Source organism: Silurus aristotelis (genome assembly GCF_946808225.1).
Source record: "Silurus aristotelis genome assembly, chromosome: 13".
NCBI lineage: Eukaryota > Metazoa > Chordata > Actinopteri > Siluriformes > Siluridae > Silurus > Silurus aristotelis.
In genome coordinates this window covers 8380962-8395731 of record NC_139586.1, presented here as the reverse complement: position 1 = coordinate 8395731, position 14770 = coordinate 8380962, and the positions used below count along the sequence as shown (strand labels likewise).

Here is a 14770-nt window from a genome sequence, read left to right as displayed (position 1 = left end):
ATAATGTCTCTTTAGAAACTAAACTGAAGATCGAGTTATGAGAAAGCTTTTGTGCTGAAAATACAGTAGGAAACGTATTTGGTTTCAGTGAAGAAAAGTTTGTTTATAAGGCCACACAAATGTTAATTGATCAGTAAGGCTCCTCTCTAGTGCGGATAATGTTGAACTGGCTAACATCCTTAATATCAATACATCATTGAAGCTAACATTGTCTCCAGTTCATAGTGGAGGCAGTGGCTCCATCTGCTGGTGCCTATCAAGTGTCCCTACATCAACACTTTCAGAGACCGACAGAAAGAAATAGCTGATCAGTCCTGCCTAAAGCCAGAGGGAATGACATTTTTGATCAAGCTACACTCAGTGACAGGAAAGAAATGACTCTATTCTACAGTATATACAAAAAAAAAAAAAAAAAAAAAAAAAAAACGACTTTTCCACCACACCTCAACAAATTTGATTGGCGTATGCTTGTTCTTGTTCTTAGGCTGAACACTTTGGTTTCTGTTGTGCTCTTCATTTAGAATAATTTACAGTAACCAGGATAATTTTGTTTTTTTTTAAAGGAGCAATATAGGCGCATTACAAATGAGAGGGCGAAGAGACTGATTGACTTAAAATAAAAAAAAAGGTTGCATTGCTGCTAAAAGTCTTTAGTCGTCCCCTTAGAGCCTCTCTTCTTTAGAGCCAGGTGAGAAAAGGCTCGTTCTTGTTCAGGACAGACTCCACGTCGTTAAGGATGGGCATGAGATCTGTGCCGTCCAGGGTGCCCAGGTCCACATTAGTGCCAGGCATGGAGTCTAGGAAGTCAGGAAAACGGCTCTGCTGTGGCATGTTCATGTTGACTGGCACCATGTTCTCACCTATGGAGAGACGAAACAGGCTGTTGAGTTTTTATGTCTAATATATATATATATTTTTTCTCAGTAATTGTTACATCACTCACATATTCATGAAAAAGGCCGATTCTATACTCCTACTGAAAATACATTTAACATACTTGATACTGACAATACTCTTCTATACTTGCATACTCTTCTATGCTTGTAATCATTTATAATTGCACAATCCACCATTTTCTTAACGTAAAAAAAAAAATATATTAAATAGAAATCAAAATGAAAATCAGATGTTAAAATTATTTAAAACTTTCTTCCGGCTTCTCCCGTTAGGGGTCGCCACAGCGGATCCTCCGCATGTTTGATTTGGCACACGTTTTTACGCTGGATGCCCCTACTAACGCAACCCTCCCCATTTATCCGGGCTTGGGACCGGCACTAAGAGTGACTGGGGCTGGTTCCCTGACCGGGGATCGAACCGGGGCCGCAGCGGTGAGAGCACCGCATTCCTAACCACTAGACTACCAGGAAAATGTTAAAATGATTTAATTCATTATAATTAATCATTTTAAATATGTACATTATATAACTACTATTTAGAAAATTAATACCCTTTTCAAAAATAGAATTGACTAATAGTACCTGCTTTCTACTAATAATTGTTTATTTAATTACATTTTCCACCTGGAAAAACAAAACATGCATTTCCATTAACATTTAGGTACTAAATACTCCTTTGACTCTACCTATCTAATTAGATTCATAAACCTTTTTAAATGAGTGTTTTGTTAACTATAAAAACATTTAATCAAATCAAATATACTAATTTCAATATATACAGTGAGGAAAATAAGTATTGGAACACCCTGCTATTTTGCAAGTTCTCCCACTTAGAAATCATGGAGGGGTCTGAAATTGTCATCGTAGGTGCATGTCCACTGTGAGAGACATAATCTAAAAAAAAAATCCAGAAATCACAATGTATGATTTTTTAACTATTTATTTGTATGATAAAGCTGCAAATAAGTATTTGAACACCTGAGAAAGTGAATGTTAATATTTGGTACAGTAGCCTTTGTTTGCAATTACAGAGGTCAAACGTTTCCTGTAGTTTTTCACCAGGTTTGCACACACTGCAGGAGGGATTTTGTCCCACTCCTCCACACAGATCTTCTCTAGATCAGTCAGGTTTCTGGCCTGTCGCTGAGAAACATGGAGTTTGAGCTCCCTCCAAAGATTCTCTATTGGGTTTAGGTCTGGAGACTGGCTAGGCCACGCCAGAACCTTGATATGCTTCTTACAGGGCCACTCCTTGGTTATCCTGGCTGTGTGCTTCGGGTCATTGTCATGTTGGAAGACCCAGCCTCGACCCATCTTCAATGCTCTAACTGAGGGAAGGAGGTTGTTCCCCAAAATCTCGCAATACATGGCCCCGGTCATCCTCTCCTTAATACAGTGCAGTCGCCCTGTCCCATGTGCAGAAAAACACCCCCAAAGCATGATGCTACCACCCCCATGCTTCACAGTAGGGATGGTGTTCTTGGGATGGTACTCATCATTCTTCTTCCTCCAAACACGCTCAGTGGAATTATGACCCAAAAGTTCTATTTTGGTCTCATCTGACCACATGACTTTCTCCCATGACTTCTAAGACGGACAAACTAAGACGTGCCTGGACATGTGCTGGTTTAAGCAGTTGAATCTTCCATGCCATGCATGATTTCAAACCATGACGTCTTAGTGTATTACCAACAGTAACCTTGGAAACGGTGGTCCCAGCTCTTTTCAGGTCATTGACCGTGTAGTTCTGGGCTGATTTCTCACCTTCCTTAGGATCATTGAGACCCCACGAGGTGAGATCTTGCATGGAGCCCCAGTCCGAGGGAGATTGACAGTCATGTTTAGCTTCTTCCATTTTCTAATGATTGCTCCAACAGTGGACCTTTTTTCACCAAGCTGCTTGGCAATTTCCCCGTAGCCCTTTCCAGCCTTGTGGAGGTATACAATTTTGTCTCTAGTGTCTTTGGACAGCTCTTTGGTCTTGGCCATGTTAGTAGTTGGATTCTTACTGATTGTATGGGGTGGACAGGTGTCTTTATGCAGCTAATGACCTCAAACAGGTGCATCTAATTTAGGATAATAAATGTAGTGGAGGTGGACATTTTAAAGGCAGACTAACAGGTCTTTAAGGGTCAGAATTCTAGCTGATAGACAGGTGTTCAAATACTTATTTGCAGCTGTATCATACAAATAAATAGTTTAAAAATCATACATTGTGATTTCTGTATTTTATTTTTTTAGATTATGTCTCTCACAGTGGACATGCACCTACGATGACAATTTCAGACCCCTCCACGATTTCTAAGTGGGAGAACTTGCAAAATAGCAGGGTGTTCAAATACTTATTTTCCTTACTATATATATATATATATATATATATATATATATATATATATATATATATATATATATATATATATATATATATATATATATATATTTTTTTTTTTTTTTTTTTTTTTTCCATTTTCTGCTTAGTGTAAGTTAGAAAAGTCCAACATACCTGTGTCCATCTCTTCCATGTTGTTGAGGAAGTCTTCGGGAGTGGTGGGGATGCTGTAGCAGCCCAGGCCCAAGCCGCTGTCCGTGCTTTGCTCGCGTGAATGGTATGGCCCACTATGGGAACACAGAGGAATGCACTGATAACCCACTCTGAAAGTCCGAAGACCAAACATCAACAAGTTCTTCTAAGTAGTAAGCTGAAACTCTGCTAAATTAGCTGTGCTCTTTTTTTTTTTTTTTTTTTTCCCAGAATACTTATACTCTACTTATTTGGTGTTTAACTTATTTCATCCATCTGTAGTCTTTGTAGACCAAAAATTGACACACTGGTAACATATATAATAATATAATAAAGTTATGGACAACATTGTACTATAGCTTTTCTAATATACATTTAGAAAATCTCCTAACATGGATGCAATAGGAATTTATGCTTGCTCTCTGGTTATCCAAGCACATCCATTTTGGGAATGTGCATATACAAATTGCTTGCTCTGAAAATACAGATTTAGACCTTTAAAATAAATAAATAAATAAATAAATAAAACAATCCAATTTGCCCCAAACAGATGTTCAGTGATTCAAATTACATGTGAGTATCAGGTAAACAAGTTTTTCAATCTCTTCTCAGCAAATGGAAATGTGCAGTAATCCCACATACACTACATGTGCTCTTTATACAGAATACTGGCCTACTCCTTGATTTAGAGTAATTTAAAGCAGAGTATCAGGTATCAAGCAGATCAAATACCTCTAAACAAACCCTCAGAGGCGTCATACACAATCATAAGAATGTAATTCTATTCTTATTTAAGAACATTCATGACTGAATTTGCAGGTAAAAGAAAAATATGAGAACTAAAACCCAAAATGGTGTAACATATCAGAGAATTAGACATCTAGTTTTAAAGAGAAGTGCCTACCTGTTTAGAAAGGGGTCTGAGCCACTGGTTGGAATACTGCCCTGATTCATAGCAGCTGGATTGATAGTAGGAGCAACAGATGCCATGTTATCTGAATCCATGGGCATCTGTCTGCAGAGTGCCACCTCCTGGGGAAAAATATATATTGTAATGTCAGTCACCTCTCACATTTCAGCAAGCAATTTTAGTATATCTTTTCAAGTGACAATACGATAGAAATCAAAAACTTGCATTTACAGTGGAACCTCGATACTCACGACCTTTTTATTTGGAACTCGCGAAAAAAGAGTAACATTTCAAAACAGAGTTTGTATTGATAAATTACATCAAAATGTTTGAAAACTCTTTAATAACAATTGTGAATTAGTTGTCATAATTTTTTTTATTTGAGTTTACAGTACAGTACATCATGTACAATTCCCCTTGAAAAAGAAACCATCAAAGGGAAAAAGTCAAAACCTCGATTTTTTTGTTACTCGCGTGGGGTCATAGAACGTAACCCCCACGAGTATCAAGGTTGCACTATATTTTAGAGTAGTCAATGTGCAGCTTGAATAGCAGTATAGATTTACTGTCCTCTAAAAACTACTCAACATACAGCCATTATTGTCAAAATAGCTGGCAACAAAGTGATTACACCCTAAGTGATAACAGTTGTAGGTCATGTAACCAGGCCAAGCCACATGTCCTATTCATAATGTTCATGTTTTTGCATATTTTTGAATCTTGCATTAGAGCAGTGAAAATCTGCAGTGAGAATTCTCTCATACTGACTGCTGGATGTTCAACATAGCATCTCATGGCAAAGAACTCTGAGGATTTGAGAATTCAATGCTCTTTACAAAGATGGCTTAGGCTATAAGAAATTCTGCACCACTCGGAACAGCTCTCACAAGGGGTTCAGACCATACGGCAAACACTGCAACAAGTTGGTTTGCATGGTCATCATCCCAGACAAAACCTGCTTCTGAAGCTGGCTCACAAGAAAGCCCACAAACAGTTTGCTGTGTCGTTTTGTGTGTCAAAACATGGGAATAAAGTAGCAGCTTATAGTCCGAAAAATAAGGTATATCCAAGTTTAATTTCTATAGTATTGTTCTGTGAGAATAAATACTAAAATGGTTGCTGAAATGTGAGGGGTGTACTAACTTTTGTGAGATCTGTGTCTCTCTACATCTGTCTATCTACAGTATGATGATCATTTTCTTAAATATCAGTAGACTGACCCTATAGCTTGCAGGAGTTTTGAGTCTGTTGGTCCAGAAACAGATTACAGTGTCTGTGTCTCTGTGTGTGTGTGTGTGTGTGTGTGTGTGTGTGTGTGTGTGTGTGTGTGTGTGTGTGTGTGTGTGTGTGTAATAGTGTGATAGAGAGAGAGAGAGAGAGAGAGAGAGAGAGAGAGAGAGAGAGAGAGAGAGAGCGAGCAAGCATGTGTATGTGTCCAAGTTAAATGTTACTTCTTTTCTTGTGCACTAGAGCTAATGTAAGGTATTAAATACTGAATATTCTGAAAGCTTTGAGCTGAATAAAGAACGTTCTGTAAGAACATGCCCAACTTATTTTTTCCTTATTTTTTTTACTTCTACATCTTTAAACATGCACTGTTTCTGCTAGGTGGACCTATACTCTTAGCCTAGGCACTAACAAATTGTGAGGTTGATTCATGTTTATAAATTCCAGTATTGTATTTCCTAACACTGTGCCAAGCAGTTATAGGCACAAATGACACTGGGTGAGACAGACTTGTTTGCTACATTTGTCCCACAGATTCACTGCAAAACTACAGAAGCAAATGTCAGCTCTGAAGTTTAAATCCATTCGCTGTAAAAGTACTTTGGATTTTATTTTTTTCCCGGATAAATCATTCCTTTATGGCACCAATGGTCTTTGGCCTGCAAGGTCTCACAGTAGAACGTTTTACTTTATTTTATGAGCCTGCATGAGGAGCACTGATTTTTAACATGTGCAGGAGCTGTATGGTGCTGCATGTGGAGGAGTGTTCTTCTCTCAGCACTGCCTTTAGGGCGTAGGCCACTAACCGAGCAGCTGCACTACCGCAGTCCTGAGGAGAAAAACAGTGGAAATTACCCAGTGCCAAATGCTGACTTGACTTGTCCAAGTCATCAATTTTAACATGGACAGACTAGGAAAAGAAACACATTTGTTTATACTACTGATCTCCTTTTCTCCCTCCCCTCTCTTCCTCACATACAGACAGCCACAGTTACGCAGTAATTTGTCCAAAGCATGGAGATCTTTTCGGTGTAGTACACAAAACATCCCAAAGACATCTGGGTAACTAAACATCTTCACTGGGAGGTTAACACTCTTGCACCTCACAGGCAGCCATTTTGGCAAGCACTTTATAAACAGTCTTACTGATGAATTACTGAGTCTGACTGCTAAAACACTCTTCTTGTCAATATGTCCTCTTTCTCTGACATACACCACTGTTATGCAACAGAAGGAGCAAGAACAAACCACCATAAGAGGACACTATGATGGATTGTATATACCCCCGCTTTCTGGTCAGCCCACTTCCCAGCACTGCTGATGGGAGGGACCTGAAGTAGAAAAGTCGACACAAACAAGGCCCCCTTTCAGAGAAACACATATCATGACCTTCACGTTGTCTTTGACACTGTGATGAGCGAGTGATTGGGAAAGGGGGAAAAGGATAAGCGATTATGATTAGGCCTCTTCTGTCCTGAGCTGCGAAAACTTCAACAGGATGCCTCCTGACTCTCCCAACAAAAGCCATGTGGCTCACATGTTTTTATTGGCCCTGTTTCTGTTTTCCCCCCTCAGACTCCAAGACATCCATTTTCCAGAAACACCATGTTGTCTGATAACAGTCAAAGTGTGTAAAACATGCACAAAGACAGACAGACGACATCAGCACTATTCATCCGACAACTGGTGTAAGCAGGAAAGTGAATTATGAGAAATGTCAACTCCAGTTAAAAAACACGAACACTTGCTGACTTTAGCAAATGCAGAAAATGGTAAAGCAGAAAAAAAAAAAATGGGAGAAAAAAATCATGAGTGGAGAATAGGCCTCATTTATTATGCTGGATGGAGACAAGTTTATTCATAAACTGTTCACTGGAGTATTTATACAAGAAATGTGGTATTCATGAAAAATTTTGTTTAAAAAGTAATTCCTAAATGCAGTTTATGTGTGAATGTCTTAAAGGTTTAAAGCAATAAGTCTCCTTGCAATCATATAACTGAAAATAGGTGGGTAAGCACTGACCTACCAAGCACTGACCTACATTTAAAACCTAAATTCTAATATTTGTTCCATGGAATTGTATTAAGTTATTCCCAACAGTTTATTCTCTTCATTTCGTAGCGTTTCTCTTGGCTGCACTGCTTCCAGTACGTGTATGTTAGATTTTTTTGTCCAATCAGACATAGCCTCTTTGTGCTGCCATGTCTAAACTGCAAAAAAAAAAAAAAGGCCTGCAAAGTCAATACTGCTGGCCTTTTTACCATAGAGAATATTACCAAACAGGTCTGTTTCTTTAACCAATCAGATTTCAAATTCTCCTCACAGGGCCAGCTAGCTGGCCCAGAACAGTCCTCTGATTGGTTGGTGAGAGGGAAACTGTTACAGCTAAGTTTGACTCTGCACACATGAAAACATCGGAGTTAGACTTTTTTATGCCTACAGAGGAAGAGAAATTTGTTTGGTCTCGGACATACATTAAATAAATTTCCAGAAAAGCTAGACATCACGAGAAGAGGTCGGCCAACCCTGAAGCTAGCTAGCTCGTCTCAGCCCAGGAAAGGGTTTGTTCACCACTTGTTATGTTGCGTTTTTGTATAGTATTGATGGGTTCTATAATCGAGACGTGATAGTGGTCGGGTAAGTCCCCACTGAAGGCTGTGCATTTGATATAAGGAGCATATATGTTATTTATACGTAGGCATGATGCTTAGTTTACAGTGAAAATATTTAAATATTAATATTGTTTTCTAGTGTGATTCAGATTTATAGCTTACTTTCCATTTACAAGCACATGACTAGAATTTTTCATGACGTCATTCTCTGGACAGAATAGTGTGATCATTTTGTCAAAAATACCTGTCTCCTCAGCTCCTCATGCCTCCTCTGAATGCGCTCCCTCTCAAGCTGGATGTGCTGCAGTCGTATCTTCTGTTGGTGCTGGGTACTTAATGGGTTGCCCATGCCCATCATACCAGACTGAGAGGTCTGCTGCTGTGGCATGGAGCCTCTGGAACCCAGAGCCTGAGACTGAGCCTGTACCTGCTGCTGCTGATGTTGTTGTTGTTGGTGCTGGGCATGCTGGAGATGCTGCTGGTGGTGCTGATGCTGGGACATCACTGTAAAGAGACAAAAATATGAGCTTTTTATTCAAAAGCATTATGTTTACAGGAAGACTTAGATTTTCTAACTCATCACAAGTAGAGCTTCAAGTGAACAGTGTCCACCACAGCAGATGGATGATGTTACTACATGTTTGGCCAGTCCCATGCACTTGGGGGGAAAAAGGGTTATGTACATAGGAGGATAAACCAGAGACAAGTAAGGCGCCATGACAGAGAAACACAAACACTTAAAGACAACTCACAGACACCGACAGCACGGCGCTCGGCACACAAATTGTTTACAATTGAGGATGACGCAAAGCTCTACTACTGACCGTTCTGTGCCACTCACACAGATTTTGTGCTCTTGACTCCAGGAAAGAAAACAGGATTGGACTGGATCTCAGAAACTTTGTGCTATCATGTTTTAAAATCACAACATGTTTTCCTACACTAAGAACTCACAACACAAATGTGTGTGCTCATGCAAAAAATAAATAAATAAATATAAAATAAAATACATAACTTATATTATATATATAGCCTTTATATAGCCTGACCTCACATCATATAATTTATTAATACAAATGAATTTCAAATTATGTTACCTAATGAATGTATCCAGGCTGAACAGCCAACATATAGAACACAAGCAGAGAAAAGATGATGATGATGATGATCAGGTGATCAGGAATGTCTCGGTACTCAGTCATGTTTACATCACTGACTCCCACTGTCTTATCCATGTTAGCCCCATACTTGTTGTCGCCTTCTGCCTTGCTCGTTGTTAGCTTTGTATGCTAGCCAATGTCTGTGGTGCGTGATAGCCAGGAAATTATACATAAATTTATATACAAAAATTAATGAGTAAAAGTAAATAGTTGTCCGAAAAATAAATAGTGATGTAAAGTCACTTCCCATCTCTGTTTTACACTGAACCCCTTAATAAAAAGGAAATAGAAAGGAGCTATGAACATACATAACTAAATTTTTCAAACATGGTATCCCAAACATGACCATCCTTAGCTAAAGCTAGTTTGTTTGTCACTAGAATACTCTAGTCACTATGACACTAGTGAACTGCTAGAAAATTAGATAATGCTTATCAAGCTTTACCTATAAAAAAAAAGAAGGCCTGTGTCCATTCTGGAATGGACATTAATGGAAATGATGAGACAATGTAAATTTAGCACAATGCTAGCCAATTTTACCCTATCACCAATCTATAGAAGCTCAACCTTTTTAAAATCTTTATTATTGACAAGATTACAAAGTAAATGGGGAAATTAAAATTTTCCGTACTCGCATACAAATTCATTATCATAAATGAATCACTTGTGGGACTGAAAGACAGGAAGTTAGAAAAGAACCAGCAACAGTTCAAGTTTGTTCTGTATAAGAATGAATGTCCCAGGACACGTAAGAGACAAAGTTCCAGAACAGGACAGACCTGGCCAACAGCACACTGACCCCCACTGACTGACTCCACTCAGTTACATAGGCTTTAGATTTATTCCATCATATCCAGACCTCCCACATCTATTTTACCTCACATCAGATTTATTTTATTGTCAACTAATAAAGCAGGGTTATTATTCTGAGGTAAGGGATCTTTCCACAGGGAAGAACGTTCAGTACATAAGTTCATAAAAAAAAAAAAAAAAAGAAATCTGCCCAAGTTTGGCTCATGTGTATGTCTCAGTTTGTGTGGTGTGTTTATCTGTTGTGTAAACTGCTCTCACATGGGGATGACATTCCTGGAAATGCCAGATGTGGATAAAAGGTGGTTGTGAGTACAAAAAGGAGCCTGTCTGCAAGTAGATGAGTTGTTGGCCCATTGCTCCAGCTCCATCTTGGTAGCACATCTATGTGCTTGGTCACATAAATCTTTTGGACTAGCTAGAGTTTTTAGACTTGACTTCAATAGGATTTAAACATACAACAACCTTTCTAATTTGTTTTATCCTGCAACGTAACCAGGAAAGAAAGGTTAAGAGGGGCAAGATGTTCATGTTTTCCCTCCACTGTACTCTGTTATACTATAAATGGTTTCCTTCAAGGAGGCTTACATAATTTTTGAAGAGCTGCTTGAAAATAACAAGCTGGCACCCAACCAACTTTTTTTTATTAAACCAAATGTCCTTTGCACAGATGAAAGTTTCAATCCCCCTTTTTTCAATCCTATTCAGGCAGGCATGCAAGCAATCAATTATCTATAATTATCTATTACTAGTTGGACAATCATCAATAAAGGATCAAAATGGTAACAAAACCCAGATGTGTTTTGAACTGGTCTGTTTAACTAAGAAAATCATCTGAGGCTGTCAGAATCAATTCTGCTTTATGTGAAGTCCAGTTTAAATATATTCAAAGCTTTGTGAAGTTTACCACTACTACAAATTATTATAATTTAATTATTCCAATCCATGCATTTTTCTTGGTCATTTTGTGTACAGAAAAGATGATTTAGCATGAATAAATTGGACTAAAACTTATGGATGACCTCATGAAGGGATTACACTGTCCATCGACATCTCAGACAGAAGAAAAAGGCACTCTAATGCACATATGGGGCAACCACTGAAGAGTGGTTAAAGTTTCACCCTAAGGTCAACTCCCAGAAGACAAGATCAAATAAAACACAGTAGTATTTAAAGGTAAAAAAAAAAAATAATAAATATAAAACACTGAGCATCATGGATTGCTGTATATTAACCAAATGAGTGCCTATAATTATAATTCTCATGCATTCTTTTTTTCTCTCTTTCTCAATTTAGCACGTTTTAACAGTACTTGTTTGGTCAGATTTCCTGAGATTGCATTATTGTGTCCTATGTAATTATTTACTGAAGGAATTTGTGATGTTATACATGTCATTTGATACTAATTTATACCACAGTAATTTGCCAGGAATTAATTTTCATTAATTGAACAGACATGCTTTTCATATTTGTTTGTACCATAGTTATGTTAAAAGTTGCAGAATGCTAATTAAACAAGTTAATTTTGTTTAATAATTATTTTTTTTTTTACAGTAAGGGAGAGAAGGAGTTGGTGAGCCTCTCTTTCTTTCCCTCTCAATGTTTTTTTTTTTTAAAAGCTTGGGAAACTTAAAGCTTTACCGTGTACACATCATTCTACAATGTTTGCTTTTATAACAGTTTTATTAGTATTAGTGTCTCAGAAAACCATAAGAAGATTAATAAACCATAAATAAGTTTAGTCTTTCACTAGTCTCCGGCTCAATGCCTCTGCCTACAGCTCAGATTGTCTGATATCTTTTGTACACAAAATCGTGTGGGTTGAAATCGGATTTGTTATCTGCACTTCCTTGTATGCACTTCTGAGCATCGTTTCTGGTGGGAAAACATTTCTAACAAATGTTTGTCAAACACTAGTGAAAAAAGTACCAGACTCTGGATTTAAAAACTAGAAGAGAGACTAGCACATTTGTCGACCGAACAACGCAAGCTCGCACAGGCAACAGGTGTGAAGAGCCCACTGCAGGCAGTACCACACACAAGTTCATCCTACTTCTAATATTTATCCCCCCCCAAGAAGATCTTTAACACAAGCTAGTACAAACCATCCCACTAAACACTGTGAAAGAAAGCATATGTTAGAGGGAGAAGATCAAGAGACTGCCATCTCTTGAGTTGTCTTTGCTTAGTCACGAAAGCAGGGTGCGGTATGTGAAGAAGAGCAGAGAGAGAGAGGAGAGAAACAGGAGAAAGAGAAGAAGGATGGGAGGAGGGGGAGGGCAAAACGCTGGGGTCAGCAAAAGAGCAACAGCAAAAGCAAGGAGGAAAGAGCAACCGACAGAATGAGCATATGTGTATGATACACAGAGACAGAGGAGGACGAGAAGGAGGAGGAGGAGGAGGGTGAGACAGTGAAGCCTGAGTAGTCATTTAGCACTGCCAACAAAGGCCTTCTTGTTTCATTTATTTCCCAGAAACGGCGTCAGCTGTGCAATAGGGTCACCCAAAAAAAGTGAATGGAAAAATGCTTCCAGTCCCAAAAATCTGTAACACATTAAAACCTCACAGTGAAGCCTTGAGTGTGTACAATCACCATAAATGACTGGTAATAAACCAGATGACTTTGGATTTAGTCATTTCATTAACTTGAAGTCACACACTTGCAGGTTCTGAAATTATATGATGAAATTGTAAATATAATGAAAGAGAGTCCTGAACACACACACACACACACACACACACACACACACACACACACACACACACACACACACACACACACACACACACACACACACACACACACACACACACACAACACTCGACTGAGATAATATGCCATGGAGATTAAGTAGCCTAAAGCGAACAGCCGATAGTTGAGTGGGAGAAGGGGCGAGTGAGAGTGTATATGCTCAGATTCACATTGAGGAAGGGTGGGTGGGTGGAGGGGGGGGGGGGGGGTTCAGAGCTTCAGCAATAATGCTGTTCGCACGCACAGCACCCCTGACTTCCCTCACTCCCCTCCTTCCCTTTTTCCTACACTCCCTCTGTCTTCCCCTTCCAGACAAAACTTTGACAATGGTCTCGCTTACAGTTTAACCATTTTAGCTTATGCACTAACTCTGTGAGAATGGTGTCCTGGTAAAACTGCCACACATTATTATTAGGGGGTACATTATAAAACCTCACATCACGATGGTTAACACAGCAATACAAAGCAAAATAATAGGTGAGGACCAAATGTTGAACTATTTTATGACTTGCTTAGTAGCTCCTGGTTCCATAACAACGACTGACTGTATAAGACTGTAGAAAGGACATTACTCAGAATCTCACACTCCAGTACTCATAGTAGTTCTCACTATTGTGTTTTCTATTGTTTTTAAGATTTATAAATCACACTCCTTATGTTGCCCAGGTGGGGATGGGTTCCCCTTTTAAATCTGGTTCCTCTCAGGGTTTCTTCCTCATAGCATCTGTTTTTTTTTTTCCTTGCCACGGTCACACTGGGCTTTGCTTTTCGGGGTTAAACACACAACATTGATTCTTAAATTCTGTAAAGCTGCTTTGAGACAATGTCCATTGTGAAAAGCACTAAAAAAAATACACTTGAAACTTTATACCCAGGCCTTCTGTTGCTAGCGTAAATGAGGGCTGTTTCTGGCATTGTCCCAGAGGTCAAAATGTACATGATTTTGTAATGTTTGTAATGCTTTTGCTCAGCGTTCCACGTTGGACGAAACAATGTGACCTGCATTATCTGGGCAGCAATGTGCCATGAGTAAAGTTAGCATGTAGCTGCACAACACACTTTTTTTTGTGGTATTAACATATTATTAACAAGTCATCCTAAAGAGTAATTTGGCTGTTACAGTGTTGCAAGGACATAAAAAGCGGTACAGTTCTCCATGGCAAGAAAATCTGAAACAGTTACACCAATAACATTTCAAAATAGTGTGTACCAAAGTGAAAATAAAGTAAGAAATGTGTTACAAAAGAACCATTAGCACACAAGCAAGCAAGCTTATATTAGGCTAACTATTATATTTAGTTATTAAACATATAAAACAATTAAACCAGACACCAATTTGGTAAAATACTACAAGCTAATATTTTGATAATCTCCTAAAGGAGATCCCAAAGAGCTAATTAATTTAAATAGAAACATCACAAATTAGGACGCTAATGGTTAGAAATATTTGCAGTAAGTTAATATTACTTATATATATATATATATATATATATATATATATATATATATTTATCTTTAAAAGTAATATTAACTTACTGCAAATATTATATATTATATATATATATAAAATCCTGAAAGTATAAGCAAACAAAAAAAAAGCATGCAGTGTAGAATTGCTTAGTAAATTACACTGGACTTCTGACTTCTGATGACTTTATTCACTCATTACTCATGAATAAGTACTCATTTGAGTTCCCTGCAGAACTCAAAATTTTGAACTGCTCATAATAACCTAATTTCTCCTTCACAGTGGAGATTATTTTGAACCGACTAATAACAAAATAAAAATTTAATATGCAAACTTGAACAAAGGCACCATAAAAAATTTTAAAACAAGCACACACACACAAATAACTATAGTGGTTTCTATGTTTATCATGA

The 14770-nt window shown here is 38.1% G+C and overlaps 1 protein-coding gene across 2 annotated transcripts in view; it reads right to left on the bottom strand.

The window, feature by feature from the left end:
* wwtr1 (WW domain containing transcription regulator 1) overlaps positions 1-14770 on the bottom strand; it is a 38131-nt gene that overhangs the window by 1890 nt on the left and 21471 nt on the right. For both annotated transcript variants that reach the window (XM_083558311.1, XM_083558312.1), the window contains 4 exons: positions 8412-8671; positions 4322-4449; positions 3400-3512; positions 1-860 (listed from right to left, as the gene is read on the bottom strand). The exon at positions 1-860 is cut by the window's left edge and continues 1890 nt beyond it. In XM_083558311.1, coding sequence (XP_083414437.1) covers positions 679-860; positions 3400-3512; positions 4322-4449; positions 8412-8671 — 683 coding nt within the window. In that variant the 3' untranslated portion in view covers positions 1-678. The remainder of the gene's footprint in view (positions 861-3399; positions 3513-4321; positions 4450-8411; positions 8672-14770) is intronic.